This window comes from Calonectris borealis, chromosome 9 (assembly GCF_964195595.1).
Source record: "Calonectris borealis chromosome 9, bCalBor7.hap1.2, whole genome shotgun sequence".
In the NCBI taxonomy this organism is placed as follows: Eukaryota; Metazoa; Chordata; class Aves; order Procellariiformes; family Procellariidae; genus Calonectris; species Calonectris borealis.
The window spans coordinates 636484-650921 of record NC_134320.1 but is presented as its reverse complement, the minus strand read 5'-3'; the positions used below and the strand labels follow the sequence as shown (position 1 = coordinate 650921).

Genomic DNA, 14438 nt, shown 5'->3' with positions numbered 1-14438 from the left:
GCCTTCCCCTGCCGACAGCAGCAAGGCCCCGCTTCTGTCGGTGGAAAGAGCACACTTCTGACACGGTAACAACATGGGTTAAATTCCTAGCATGAACCGGGCGAATTGTAGTTTTAACACGTTAACATGTTCTACCAGGGGAAAAGCTGAAGTATTTTTAGCATGGCCTGAGTGTTTGTCTCTGCACTCTTCTGGCCTTTTTTGGAATTTTTAACTCTGGAAACAAATACAATACCCTTTGCAATAGTGAAACACCACCTATTTTCTTTTATTGTTTGCCACAAAGAAGACTGCGAGTTGTACTTCCGAAGACATTAAAGGAGAAACATAGATGAGCTACTTTTGACACAGCTTTCCCCCTTCACAACACGAGACAGTTCACTTACTGTTTCCCTAATTCCTGCCCATGCCCCCCAGCCTTTCCCACTTACATGCTTAGCTCTGACGAAATCTCAGTGGAGAAAACATTTTTCTTCATTATGAAATTCAATCCCGAATTGTTACTTGAAGGCGTTGCCCCTCGCCCTCCTGTTTGAAACGGTGTGCGAGCGCAGTAAGCGGGATCAACAAAATACACTTGCAAACTGCATCACATGCAACTGCCCTCTAGTCCTGCCCCTCACACAGCCGCTCAGTCTGATTTCCACAATAAATCGGGGAGACGCATCTGACAATTTTTGGTTTTACCACGTTAAAAACCCACAGCTGCGTTATCCCCTCCACCGGGCTGTGCTGGGGGCAGAGCCCAGCAAGTCAGAGTTAGGTGTAAGGGAGGAGATGGAGTTTAAGCACAAATATAACAACAAGAATTGACGCAAGGCGAGTCTGAGGACTGAAAGGGGAATCACATGGAGCGAAGGAGGGACCCTCCCCCCCTCCTGTTTTTATCCCATTTCAAATAATATCCCCTGCCTCCTCCCCTCTGCCCGGCACTGGCATAAGCATGCAACACAGCCGTAAGGAACAGATGCCCGACAGTCTACGCTGCACACAGCCGCCATCAGCGAGCCCAGGGACTGGCAATGTCCAGGCCACACACACGAGTCACCCAGGGAAACAACTCTTGAAAGGATTAGCAGTGAGAGAGGCTCCTGTGGCTGCAAAAAAGAGACTGTGGTTGATCATCTGCTCCCAGCTGAAGGGAGAGGAGAACAAGCCTTTTGTTTGTCCCAGTTCTTCTCTTCCTCCTCTTCAGAGATTGCCGTTACCACTGCTTCTGGAGCCGGGGAGGAGCTGGGGTACGGGGGCTGCATTTGGCAACTCGGATTCATCTCTCAGGCAGCAGGACGAAGAAGATAGCCTTGAGGAAGTGACCAAAGCTGCAAACAGCGGCCACGAGCCAGTGGGAGCGAAGGCTGGGGTCAGTATTCACCACGCATTTTGTGATGTCTGCCTAATGAGGAGGGAACAAAGATCATCAGAGATGCCCAGAACCACACCAGCCACCGCTGCAGACTCTCCCGGCGCCACAACCCGCGGCACCGTGCCCCCAGTGCTGCAGCACCACTTTGCCGCACCGTCAACAGCCACAAATGCTTGCTCTGATACTTCCACACACTGCAAGTTACTAAATCAGGCTCAAGAGCTCTGCAAAATACACTTTCTTCATTCTGCATCAACAAGGTGAAGTATCCCCCTTTTCAGCCACCCCTGGGGAAAGAAATGCTACAGGAAGACTGTCAAGCATTTTCCATTTTGAATAGCTAAATAAAAGAAACTTTCTTCCCCTTTACAAAAGAGCTAGGAAACCTTGGCAATATCAGCATTCTCATCCTTTTCTGTAAAGCAAGATGCTTCCCAGAGGTTGTCCTGTTTAATATCGGCTCAAGTCGCTTGCACTTTTTCTCTTGCCTTAATGTTTTAGTTGGAACTCATTCAAGCAAGCCAACCCCCAATTTAAATCTAAAGCAATGCAAGCTTTGTTTGTGGAAGTATGTATGCTGGCAGAGATGCCTCCCAGACGCGTGGGCAAGATTTAAAGATCACTTGGGCAGCTGGTTTCAAGTATTAACAAGAATAGAAGCTGGCCTGCAATGAATAAAAAACAACAACAATCCAGCAAATTCATGAAGACAGGATCTCAGCTGGCATTGGGAGGAGAAGGTGGAAAATATCTGGAGGGTAAAGCGAACAGGACAGAGGTAGATAGAAAATTGCATCTTGTGGTGGGGGAAACAAATTAAAGTTTTGCCAGAATATAATTGAGTTTGTGGTTAAACTTCAGCCTAGCACAAGGAGATACGGACTGTAGTTCTGTAACAGAGGGAGCACCGTTAGCACGTCAACTTGACGCGGTTTTCAGAAACGGCTTTTGGGTGGCAAATGTGAACAAGAATCAGGTCACAAGCAGGGCAAATATTCATCAGCCCCAAAAGCTTTTTCTTTACAGGCTTAGCTCAGCAGACTTCCAAGGTTTGCCTTCTGACACAAGTCTCTCGTCGACCAAGCAGAGGGAAGTCAGTCTCTCAACCCTGAGATGCTCCTCCCGTAAAACAGGACACGAGAGCTGCTGAATACTCCAATAATCTTTTCCAGTACTTCCTGTGTTCAAGACATGGGTGAGCCTTGCCTGACCGACCTTGGTAATAATTAGAAGAAAACAAACGGGGGTCTGAGGGGACAAATCCCTGTGTCCGGTTAGTGAGTACAGCCGCACTAACAGACTCCACCGTCATCTACAGACCAAAGGTCTGTTGACAGAAGCCTCAACAGCCTCCCACGCAGTTCCAGCAGTTCCTCCCTCACGAGGAAGTCTGAAAGGCTGGCACGCTGAATCACCCCGCACTGCTCTTCTCCAGGGAGCATTAGGAGATGCTGAGCCCGTGAACAACTGACAAGTAGTGATTGCAGGAGGAATGAAATCAGGCACGCAAGGACGGGAAGAAACAGGATGACAGGAGGAAGCTGAATCAGCACATGGGGTGCTCCTGAGGCTGAACACCAAGGTGTGGAAATGCTGCTGCCTATAGCTACAACAGCACCAGCAAACATAGCAAGCAGCCAAGACAGCACATAACAGAAGATGCTGCAATGTAGTAGCGGTACTTTATCTGTATTGCGGAGGAAAGTAAAATGGGTCTGCCTAAATGCTTTCAGTGATGGCTTAGCAAACTCACCCTATTTGCATTTGAAAAATGTCTGAACTGATTCAGCCTGTCCAATTTTAGGGACCGGCACGGTGTCATATTTAAAACACAGTTGTGTCAAACTGTCTCTTTAGTCAAGAGAAGTCATGACATGCTGGTACCTGTCTGAACATGTATTCAGATGTTAGGGTAGCTAATCAATCAGAAACCTAAGCTCTGAAGGGCTTTAGTGCCTCATGTGAACCAGGCCCAAATATGCACACCGGGCTGATTATAGCTGCAGAGGGTTAACTTCCAGATGAGAAAGTGTGAACTCCTTAAAGCTGTGCTATGCCCTACCAAAGGCAATGACTTCACTGCAGCTAATCAGGAGGAGCTGCAGTCAGAAGCGCTTACAAATTTGTGTGGTGCTTGCTTAGATAAACAAAATTCCTCAGCTGTTTAACAATTGCCTTAGCTATTGTTATCCAAATAAAGCATACCTGATAAGGCACTGCAATTGAAAATTTCAAAGCTACTTAATAAAACAGGTCTTTGTGAGGCACTGATAAACTGTTGCAACGGCAGTTTGATCTTCGCCTGTTAATTATTCAAACAAGTTTAAGTCGCATGCTCTTCTTTGTAGCAAATGTATGTAACAGCTGCTAAAAAAAAAAAAAACACTTTCTATTCTACCTTAAAGCCAGTATTGAGGCTACAAACTCTCCCCAGGGAGAGAGAATGCCTCAAAGGGTTAAACATTTCTTATTTCTCCTAAGAGGTTTGGTTTGGGTTGGGCTTTGGGGGGGTAAGGTCTTTCTCCACCCTATGGAAGCAGTATGGGAACCTACTGCTGAGTGGAGACTTTCAAATGCTTTTCCAAGGTCTCCACGTGGCTTTTCTGAAACAGCTAGGAGAACGGTGTTTCCTCTTGGCAGCCTCAACCTGAGCCGATGCATAAGAGACGGGGGCCATGTGCACAGGGGAAACAAGGACTCCATGCCAAAACAAACCAACAACCAGCTAGGCCAGGCAGCGGATGAAAGGGTCCCCACGACAGAGCTATTTCATCTGGCCCATTTGCGAACAAGGCTGCGAAATTTCACACTGCGGTGCCTAGATCAAGAGGAAGAACATTCAGGGAAGCACAGCACAAGATGGCAAGAGGATTAGCAGCCTTTCCCCAGACTGAAGGAACCACTCATTTCTAGAGGGAAAATATCTCCTTGTTGCAGCCCAAAATTGCTGATAAGAGTACTGGAGACAGGCTGTAATCAGCACAACCCAGCAGCTTTTATAGTCGTTTTGTTTGATCTGGGGCTGTGAGATTGGCTTCCCTTTCTTAAGGCCAGATCCCAAGAGCAAGCAGCGTAGGTTCAGCACCTTTAATAGAAATGCGCTGGCCATCCAAAGAGGGATGATCGGCAGAAGGAGCTAGCAGTCGATAGGACTTATCTCCTCAGCTGCAAAGAACCACTTCTGGTCTGGGGATGGGTTTTGCAGCTTGTTTGCTATGCCACAAACTTTCCAAAAATATCCATTTGGAACTATCAAAACACCCTGTTTTGAACTCTAATAATATAACACAAAAATTAAAACAAGATGCTAACTTATCAGAACATGCATGTTTTACCAAAAGAAAGAAAATATTAGTTGGCAACTAGGAGGAAACACGTTCCTATGCAACATTTCAATTTTAATGAAACTGGATTTTTTCCAAAGGAAAAATTGTTTCAGAGAATACATTTCAACCAGCTCTACAGGTACACAGTTAAAGTAAGCCTCAGATCATACTGAGGCAGGGATTTTCACAGGCAGAAACAGTGCTACTTAATCAGTCACTTTCCCAGGATATCCTCTTCACCTACCTTGGCACAATTATTTGTGCAGACGCAAAATGAAACAGATCAGGGCATTCAAATCAAAGGTTACTTTTCAGCCCAACCAAACAGTTCCCTGACTCAGTTGGCCTCAAGGTCACGCAGTTTTAGAGAGGGCAGAGATGATTTAAGGTGGCAATGACACTTAGTAAATGCAAGGGATCCAAAAATCAGAACTACGCTACTTTTCCAGTTGCCCTACATCAAAAAGGTGCCCTCACTCCTGGAGAAGCTAGGTGACTCAATCAGCTACAGGCACACTTGGGAAGTCTCAGCCCAGAGGAGCAATGTTCAGTTTGGAAAAAGACATCCCCTTCTCTCCGTGTGGGGTGGGGAGCCTGACCATTTCCTGACGGCTCAGGAACAAATACCACCTCTTGGAAAGGAGGGAATTTGCCGCTGTGGCTCAGTCTGGAAAGAGTGCATGCCTTGGGAACAAGATGTCCCATCAGCTCAGTGGTGTCATATGGCAATATTTAGTTCCAGGCAGCATCTGCCAGGCAGTACACCAAACTGCTTTGGGCTGTATTGCTCCAAGGAATGTCTATATCCGTGCCAGAAAGGCACAGGTACACCTGTACATCACCCAGCTGCCAACTGCTAACATAGCCAACCAGTCATCTCGGTCTCCTGAGGAGGTCACTAGAAAGGTGTCTGGCTATTCCACAGCACCAAAGTAAAGCTCTTACTCGGAACCATCCTCCACAGGAGCATTGTACTTCCCCTTGCGTATAGATAGAACCAAAGAAATCAGATGCTTAAAGCCGTATGATATGGAGCCTCACTCCAACGCAGAGCAGCACCATGCCTTACCCACACTCTCAGAGCAGGCCAGTGACAGAGCCACGAGCCCTCCCACTGTCGATGGGTGTTATGAGTGCCCTTCAAAGCATAAGCGCCCTACAATTTGAGCCACATCACAAGTTATTCATGGAGCATCATCAGGGTCAGGTCAGGGAATGGCACAAACTACCAGGTTTTAATATCCCTCTAAAATTCCTTACGGTGGCAAGTCATGTTAATATACTAAGCTTTGACTTGGGGAACTGTGGGGCGGGTGAAAGGGGAATTAAGTTAGCAGGCCTCATTTTTTTCAGTTTCTAGAAAACAGCTGCCCAAGAGAATGACCCCTATTTACAGTCTCCCGCTATGACTGGCTGGCAGCTCCAGAGATGTTCAGGTCAGGAACAGAACAGGCCCTGGTGGGTCAGGATTGAATTAGTCTGGCACAGATACGCTTGAAGCTGAGGACCAGAATAGCTGATGTTGCCGAGGATGGGACCACAAAGCAGTAACAGAGCTACATGGAGTCTAGCACAGGTGTAAGTAGGACAGTGGCTGTGGAAGAGAATCTCATTCAATATTTTTCTGCATAAAGCTGCAGTGGGGGCACTCTCACTTTCATTAAGCGGGATATTTTCTGGTCTGCATGTGTGGAAGCAAGCTTGATCAGATAGCATCTCTTACCCAGCCTCCTCTCCTTTTCAGCCATGTCACCAAGGTCTTGCGGACAAACTCTCCCAGGCAGTCTACGATGGTGTGAACCATGGCTGGCTGCGCATGCCGCACGCAGTCCACCGCCAGCCCAGCTGCCACAGCATAGAGAGACACCACCTTGCCCCACGTTATGCCTATGAAAAGAAAAAAGGTCATTCAGATTTACACATGCACACATGGCTCAGTCTTGAATAATCAAAGGAAACAGCTCTCCTGCGTTAGACGTGCCCATGCTGCATGTGCACAGCTCCGAGTTCAGGTGCAGCCACAGTTCTGCATGCTCTCCACCATGGGGGAAAAGAAATACTAGGGGACCAGGATTGGGGAAAACTCTCCAGCCGGAGAAGCAGAATTAAATGATCTGACCTGGGCATGCTTTAAGCCCCTCTCAGCACTGGGTGCACAGCTTTAGAAAGAGCAGCCCAAAGGCATAATCAAAATAGGGAAGATGTACACCACCATGGTTTATATTGCCATTAACTCTCAGCCATGCACATGCTGCACAGGAGGTGACTGAATTCAAAGAGTTTGAGCAACCTGGGGTTTTTGTCACCAGCACAACTCTTAAACACCCTTAAGACAAAACATTCCTGTTTTTTTCTAGATCAGAGGAGACTGTTCCAATGTGACACAAAAAGCACACGAGATAAGCACCTTCAGTCAGTTCTACCATGACATAAGAGCAAAAAAGGGAGCCAAAGCTACAGGGCCAAGAGGGTTGGCGTCCTCCTTGATGTAAGGAGTACACCTCAGTCTCCATCTGAAAACCAGGTAGCTTCAAGAGTTTTGCCACTCTGCCTTCAATACTTAACATTGCATGCCCTATCCCACGGAAGGCAGTGCAGGGATGGAGTGTCAGTCAGTTATCTAATCTCCCAGAAAACAGCCTTCCTGCTAGGCTGACCTGCCAGCAGCAAACGCTCCATGGAAGTTGTCCCAGCAGCAGTCATCTTCCTGTCAGTGCTAGCGATAAGCGCTCGAGCTCAGTTCTGGGTACCAGCCAAACTCCCTGGGTCTCCCCTGCACTTTGCCAACACCACTGGGCATAAATCCTCCTGGCTTAAACACCGCAGCCAGCAGTCCCTCATTAGGCTTTTAGCAGGACCAGTGACCTGGAAATGCAACCCTTCTGCACCCATGCAGAAGAACTACCACAGCATAGTGGCATGTGGATTTCCTTTGGATACACTAGGAAGTTTAATTCCTCCCCCTTACTTTATTATCTGGAATAGCTGTATTTGACAAGCATACTGTGTTAGGTCTCTGTGGAGTCTGTCCAAGGTCTCTCCCAAACGTAGCCAGAAGCCAGGTGAAGTTTCAGTATTTAAAAACCACACAACACTGTTCTTGCTGGGTTGCAACAAGAAAGAAAACAGGTCAGAGGAGGAAAGATGAGTTCAGTCACTAGATCTAAGGACCAGAAGGGGTCAAACACACAATCAGAAAACTGGATGTGCTCAGCAATCTATCAGCTAAGAAAGCAAACCCTTAAATACAATTTAAATTAAGTGAAGAGTCTTCCTCTTTCCTTCATCGCGCTCCCAGATCCCCAGGCACCCCGATCCACCTCTCCAGGATGGAGCTCCAGAGCCCTCACATCCGTTCACACAGCAGCAGAGCTCCCCACATTCCTTTACAATACATGCAGGTTTCAGAGCATTTCCACAATCCTTCCACTTAGTGCCTCAAAAGGGACACTCACACTAACACTTTTAGGAATTGCTTCCTTTTTTTTTTTTTTTTTAAATAAAAAAGTACTAAACTTTAGAGAAACTGTTCAAATGTCAGCCACAGGAGTGGCTTGTCAGACTGAAGAAAATCCATTCAGTGTTCCAAAAAAGCCATTTTTCACTCATGACTGATATGAGATCAAAATCTACAGATGATCCTTTTGTGAGGCTCTGTAGCAACAGTAACAGCAGTAGCTCAGTGTCTCCTGTGATACTCTGTCCCTCACCAACACTATCTCTAAAATCAAAGGAAGTTATTAATATAGCTAAATTGGCTGTTATTCTGATTTTATTTTCTGAGTAGGCTCTGTGGTGTCCTTTCCCCAGAGCTGTCACTCAGGAAGTTCACTGCCTGTGTGGTATTCACACTATTTATCCGTCTTTCTCACATTGCGTGTCACCATGACAGCTACAGAATGAGCCAGGAAGAGGCTACGAAACCACATGAGAAAATACTAGACAGAGGGCTTCTCCTGGCAAGAAAGAGGCTGTCCTGTTGCAGGTCAATACCTCTCCACCCAATGAAGAGGCTTTAAGGGGTTACCTCTTGCTGACCACAATCTCCTGGACCAGAGCCTCAGCTGGCTTTAGCGTAAGTCAGTTTTTGCCGTGGTCCATCTCTGCAGAAATGTGGCTCTTTGCATCTTGAGTTACACGAACCAAAGTTACCCAAAATTCCAGGGAAGAGTTCACTGGCTTATTCCCAAGCTTTTACTGACAGTACTCTTTCTTAAGTATCTGAAGCAAGTCCATTAGCTTTGAGATATTTACATGGCAGTAACTAAGACTGACAGGGGGCTGAGGCCACCCTGGTAGAGAAAGCTGTGGTTTTGATTAACTTTGTTTTAAACCCAAGTTTCTCTTTCCAACAGAAGAAAACAACCTATGAAAGATAAAGGCTCAATAGACCCATGATTTCCCTAATACACAGGAAAGCAGTTTGCTTTGCAGATGCGTCAATCCAGGTGTCTCTTCCCAAGGAGGATGAAGAGAAAGCCCCTCACCTCTGGCTTCTCTGCCAAGGTTGCTACGTAGTGGTGCTTGCTGCAGGACTTGCTCGCGGTGAATGCTTCCCCAGCATATGGACAGAGCCCCTCTCCCTTTCACACAGACAGCAGAAAAAGGACAAGTTGTTGACCGATGCTTATCGTGGTGATGGATGTGAAGGGCTCAGCGGTCACTTCCCATTATCCTCCTCTTTACAGAGCATGCCTATAAGTATAGGTCAAAACAATCTTTCAGGCTGCTTTTCCTGTTACCAGCAGAGCTGGGCCACAGGGGTGGGAGAGGAGGAAATCCCCTCCCAATTTCTCTGCATGGAACCTCCTATCGCCACTGCTGGAGGCAGAAGATGGAGACAGCTGGCTGGGCTCTTCACCAGAGACAGCAGGGCGCAGCTTATGCTCTGGTTCACACACATGTTGTAGGGGAGCCCTGGAGCAAAGGAAGAGCAAACACCTCGAACAGCTGCTCTAGACCAAAGCTGGGCCATGCCTGTGGCTGGTCCCTCTGCCCCAGGAGGCCTCCAGCAGCCGCCCAGCCCAGACAGGGCAGGGGAACAGGCCACAGCAGCCCCCATCTGCACTTTTCCAGGACACCAGCTCCATTAACTTTTCTTTCTCAAGGATTGCCTTGCAAGGGCAGAGGAGCACAGTCTACTGGGACGGCAGCGCCTCTGCCCCCTGTGATGTCGAGGCCAGGGTCAAGGTGACACTAGCGGTGACACTAGCTTGATGCATCCCTCGGCGTAAACTGGAATTCCATCTGGCCAGCGCACATAAGCAGAGAAGACACATTGTCTTGCTCCAAATTCCTCAAAAGGTCTGGCTGCCATCCACATTGGGTGAAACGGGCATTCATCACCATGAGAAACAATCTGTTCACAGCTTCCCACTGTGCAGACTAGCATGCACAGGAGCTAACGACAAGAGGGAATGGAAAACTGGTCCAGAAAGGAGTGATCAAAACAGAGAAAGTTCTGAAACTTCTGCTCACAGAGATGGAACAAAAGAGAAAATGTGAAAAGCTGCTTAGAAGGCATTTTGAAAAATAAGAAACACAAGTTGCAGACTCAAGGCCAGTCGTGGAGCTGAAGGTATGTAAACACTGGCGAGCCCAGGGGAAAATGAATTAGCAGAAGAGGACCGCTCTTGAAAGTGTTCCTGCGGCACATCAGCTTGCCTGCCTCAGGGGAGAGCTCAAGAAGCCATGAGACACGACTGTGCAGTCTCAGAGCACCACACTACACAAGGTTACTCAGATAAACTTCCCTGTGCTCCACTCGGCATCAAAGCCTAACTTTCAAATCGGACCAAGGAGAAACACGATCAAGTGCTACATTTCAACAGCAGGGAGGATACAGCCAGACACAATATACTTTCCTCCGGTGGAGAGGAAGAAGCCAAGAAGGACATGCATAAGGCAGGAAGCTCAACTCATAAGGCCTAAGCGATGAGGAAGCAGTGGGATGCATTTCTAACAGCATTTGCTCCTGCAGGGGAAAGCGTTTTCTCCCTAGAACCCATTAACCATGCATCCCTGTTGTACAGGGTTCACTTCAGCCCAGCGCTCTTGATTAAAAACTGACGAGCACCTAAACCAACATGAAACCAGGATGAAAGCTTTGAGAGTGCCCTCATGTCTAGCAGCTCTTCCCAAATGGAAGAAACTGTTTCCTTTAGGAAAGGAAAATGCATCTCCCTTTTCTTCTTTTTTTTCCACCAAGTGACCCCTTCCTTCTGGGATTTATTTAAACAGCTAATGTAAATGCCGGCTCAGCCAGGCCCCAATCCAAAGCCTGTTAAAGTGGAAAGTCTCCTGCTGGCTGCAGAGCAGCTTTGGACCACACACCAGAACCAGTGGTATTGTCACAGAGGTGACGCTGCTGCAGATCCTTCAGCATCCAAAGCAGCAGGTCAGGGCTCTGCGGTGCCAGCCTCCACACAGATGGGCTCTCCTCACCCTGAAAAACTAACAGGTTGTATGGAAACAGGGAAGCAAAATACAGCTTGAGCCTTACCATGCTCTGTGACCTGCTCACCTTCTGCCTGTATTCTCAGCGGTTAATCTTGCTGTAATTGGGATTCAAGCTGTCCTTGCTACACCAGAGAAAAGCCAAACCTGAGATAACTGGAACAGACAATGCTCTAAAGGTGAATATGGCACAATGTACCCATGCAGTAGGACCAACAAGGTTGCCAGATGTCCTCAGACTTGCCCTCTTGAGAGGTCCATCTAGGGCTTGTGCTTAGTCAAGACTGGCACACAGTGTGGTCAGGAAGTGAGCACAGCCAGATCTACAGAGGACTCAAAACCAGACCAGAGTGTGGAAGAAGGTCATGTGAAAGATTAAGGAGAAAACCTCTGCAGCAAGATAGGGTCAAAATCTCCCACTCCCTTGCTGGAAAGGCATTGCGAGTGACTAATGGGGCTCTGCAGACTGTCTAGGCACTGCAGTGTCAGACTGTAGCTGTTTTCTTAATAAAATGGACAGTGAAAAACAGGCCGAGATGCTTTAGCCGTGGGTAATTGGCATGAAAACTCAGACTGCACTTGAGTCTCTGATTTCCTTTGCTCAGTAAGAGCCTCTTTCCTCTGAACTATGAAAAAAATTAGGAATGAATGTCTGGCTGCCACGGCCAACTCTGATTTGCTGGATTTAGCATTAAATGCTGAGTCTTGAGACTGCAGTTGGGATCCAGGAATGTTAAAAATCAGTAAACTCCTCCCCCTCTGCCTCTCAGCAGCCTTCTAGCAAGAGAAATTACAACAACAAATGGACAAAAGCAATTGAATACACCACCCCAGCTTCACGCTCACAGGTTATCCTGTTAGTTGCTCTGAGGCAGAGATGAGAAAGAAGGAAAAATGGAGCATACGGAGCACCAGGAAGGTTTGAATCCACCCGCTGTGCAGCCAGCCAGCCGCCAGCCATTTATGCAGCACGGTGTCCGCAGACGAGGGGCAGCACGAGCAACAGAGCTTGAGCTTGGGCCTGCACCATGTTCGCAAAGTCTCTAGCATTGCCAGCCGCAAAGGGCTGAGTCCAGATCCCATTCTTACTACCCTGAAAACCCCAAGTTTAGAACCAAGAGTTACAATTTCTAGCTTTACTTTCAACAAAAACATTTTAAGTCATCCACACTTTTCACTTGACTCCTGAGCTGCGAAGTAGAAGAACACCAAAAAATGCAGCTCTCAACGAATCTGTCAATATACATTGGTGAGAGCAGGACTCCCAGAAGCCAGCAGGACTTTCTCCCCAGCATCATGTTTATGCAGCATAGCAGCACGCAGTCTGCTCCACCTGCAGCCATCCACCTTTCTGGCTTAATTCCCTGTGTCACTTCAGCTTTGGAGGTAGGCCAGTTCTGATGTAGTCAGCTATAGTCATCTAAGAAGATAACCTACTTACCTGCCATACAAATACCTGCAAACTTGACCTTCATTTTTCTGTAAGCCTTGACGCAAGTAAAGCTCAGCACTAAGTGACAAGACAGGGCTCCTGCACTTTGAACACAGCCACACTCAGACATTCCTGCCATACTTGCCCAGCTCTTGCTTTCTGAGCCCATACGGCCTCCCAAGCCAGCCCAGTGCAAAGGCGATCTGCATTCCAGGCATGCTCTGAAAGGATGCCGAGGGCCGCAGTACCAGCTACAGAATCCAATTCCATCCATTTCTTATGGCAGCTTCAGTTTCCCTGACCTAGGGAGTAAATCTGCCCTACTAGACCTGCGGGGAGCCATGCTTTTGCAGTCTGTCTCAGAGATCTATTTTGTCATCTGTTGTGATTCTGGAGAGGATCTGTTCTCTCCACCACAACGCACTTCAGATCTGAAGTCCAGGTTGTCAGCACAGGGCTTCTCTAGGGTGTCAGTGGTTCCCGTGCAGTTCATACGCATAGAGATGCATATGAAGATAAGCTGATTATGAAGATAAAAAGGTTTTGAGTAAGGAAGCCTGTTTGAAAGTACAACAGAAACCTGGATTTCTATCCTGTACCAACTACTCCCAAAGTAACAAGAATCACTGCCTCCTGTGACACCTCCCATGTTAATGTCACTGGACCCAGTGTTTTCACACTACTGTGCTGTTAGCAAGTAGCTGTCTTCAGTTTTTCTTTTTGTGGTTTTTTTTTTGTTGTTGTTTTGTTTGTTTGTTCATTTGTTTGTTTTGTTTTGTTTCCAGTCTCTAACATCTACTATCCCTTCCATGGACAACACAACAAGACACTGCAGAAAACCTACAACCATGTCAGGGCTTGTAAAACATTTCTCTTCCCTTGATTCCCCCAGGACTGCATTCCCAATCGCAGACAGGGACTGTTTTCAGGGAGGCTGAAGCTCCCTCGCAATAACACAGCACAGAGTGTACTTTTGCTTTTGACAATCATCTCTGGGACCAAACAGAAGCAGAAGAACATTCACATCTCAGCAGTGAGAAAACTCAAAGCATCTGCTTGTCTGGAACAGCTAGCCTCAAGGGCCGAGGCTCCTGTCTCTCTGGGTACGAGAAAGGAGAAGCAGCAACTGGAAGCAGCAGGCTCCATTGCAGTTCTGGCTATTGCTGGGGAAAAGGAAGCCAGAAGGAGAGGAACTCCCTTGTGATGAGTTGGTTCTGGCTCCCAGCACCAGCAGCATGAGCTGGAACAAGGGAGACTCCCATGTAATGAATCTTCTCCAGTTGCCAATGGTGAGCAAAGGAGCTTGGAATGAGTGACCTCCCTCTGCAATGAGGTAACACCTCCTCCTAATGAGGAAGGGCAGGAGATGCCTTCTAGAATGAGCGAGAACCTGCCAGGAGGATATAATAAAACAGGGCATTTCCCTGCCAGAACAACAAAGCATAGAGGAGCTCTCATTAAATCATGGCACACTGCCAAACTGCCCACAGCCCTTTCAGAAACCATGCCCCACCTTGCAGGCCATCCCAGAAACATGCCTTCTCTGAGAGAGGTGGCTCCATCCTGTTCCTTTCTGCCCAGCCCTGTCTGCGTATCTGTCAAGGCACAGTACCTGCAGTGAAAATCTGCGCCGCTACTGCCAGGAAGGCGTCCGTCACCACCGTCTCTGAGTGCAGTGAGATGTTCAGTTGGCGGGCGATATTCCGGTAGACGTTGGGGCGAATGTATTCCAGCTCATCCCCTGGAAACAAACAGTCAGGAGTCAGCACACAGAGCACCAAGTCCTGCTCTCACCATGTAGGAATTACAGCTGGGGCCACCCCACATATTCCTCCAGTGAAGAGACTTAACCCCAGCTCCA

At 47.7% G+C, this 14438-nt stretch overlaps 1 protein-coding gene across 2 annotated transcripts in view; it reads right to left on the bottom strand.

Moving 5' to 3' along the window:
- Positions 1-237: 237 nt before the first annotated feature.
- The window catches only part of BOK (BCL2 family apoptosis regulator BOK), a 34639-nt gene continuing 20438 nt past the window's right edge, over positions 238-14438 (bottom strand). For both annotated transcript variants that reach the window (XM_075157751.1, XM_075157752.1), the window contains exons 5-7: positions 14190-14318; positions 6413-6576; positions 238-1393 (exon numbers count right to left, since the gene is read on the bottom strand). In XM_075157751.1, coding sequence (XP_075013852.1) covers positions 1268-1393; positions 6413-6576; positions 14190-14318 — 419 coding nt within the window. In that variant the 3' untranslated portion in view covers positions 238-1267. The remainder of the gene's footprint in view (positions 1394-6412; positions 6577-14189; positions 14319-14438) is intronic.